Raw genomic sequence first — 957 nt, forward strand, 5'->3', positions numbered from 1 at the left:
GACAACAGGCCCTAAAGACTGGACGTTAGCCCCTAGCCCCTAACAACAGGGTGAACTTAAACTTGATAGCCCCTACAGGTAGGGCACTAGACACCACAATCAGACAGGTCCAGGAATACTCACACAGGCATCTTGCTGGAGGTTCGCCAAGAATTGCTTTACAGGCAACAGGAAGTGGATTAGGTAGCGAAGACCGTCTCCTCTGTAGCAGCTCTCCACCACGTTGAGGACCTGACAGAGGATAGTCGGGGATGTGGCCTGGAAGGGAGGGTAGAGGGCTGACAGAGCAGTCTGGATGCACCGGTCCAAAGATTCAGAGTCCTGAGAGGAAACGGACAACGACTTTAACAGCTTGTAGCTTCACTTTTTCCCACAGTGTCCTAATGAGAAGGCGAGGCTGCAGTGATTCCACATTACAGATGCGGTGGAGTTTTATATCCCCGGTTTAGTTTAGCTACGTTTATTTATTAGAAAAATACTACAAATAAAAAAAAAGGTTAGGGTTAGGGTCATAAGATTACAGTGCAGGAGAGGAAGGAAGCCTGAAAGGCTCATTCAGAGTCCTCCCCTGTTTCAGCTGGAATCATTATTAAAGACAAACAATACAAACCAAAACAAATAACACACAGCTAACAAAGAATGATATCTTCTGTACTTTGTTTTTAAAAAATAAAACCAGTTAACAAGTATTAGTATTAAGTAATTTTAGGCCATATCACCCAGCTCTAACTTCCAACACCGTACAGCTGAGAGAAGGTTAGTTCAGGGTTCATTAGTCCAGAAGGTAACGAGGGAGGAGGTGTGTGTTTACATACAGCTGCTGACCACTGACCCACCAGTACCACAGACCAGTATCACAGACCCACCAGTACCACAGACCCATCAGTACCACAGACCCACCAGTTCCTGTCCATTGTCAGTCAGTTGTTCTCCATCTGTTCTCCACTCTAACACAAT

At 45.6% G+C, this 957-nt stretch overlaps 1 protein-coding gene across 1 annotated transcript in view; it reads right to left on the reverse strand.

Moving 5' to 3' along the window:
- Positions 1 to 322, reverse strand: part of LOC118320831 — a gene marked incomplete at its 5' end in the record, with an annotated part of 6,440 nt that extends 6,118 nt beyond the window's left edge. Inside the window, 1 exon segment of the mRNA XM_035651946.1 lies at positions 124 to 322. Coding sequence (XP_035507839.1) covers positions 124 to 322 — 199 coding nt within the window.
- Between the last annotated feature and the right edge of the window lie 635 nt (positions 323 to 957).

Source organism: Morone saxatilis, unplaced genomic scaffold, assembly GCF_004916995.1.
Source record: "Morone saxatilis isolate NCDOM2014 unplaced genomic scaffold, NCSU_SB_2.0 Contig11, whole genome shotgun sequence".
NCBI lineage: Eukaryota > Metazoa > Chordata > Actinopteri > Moronidae > Morone > Morone saxatilis.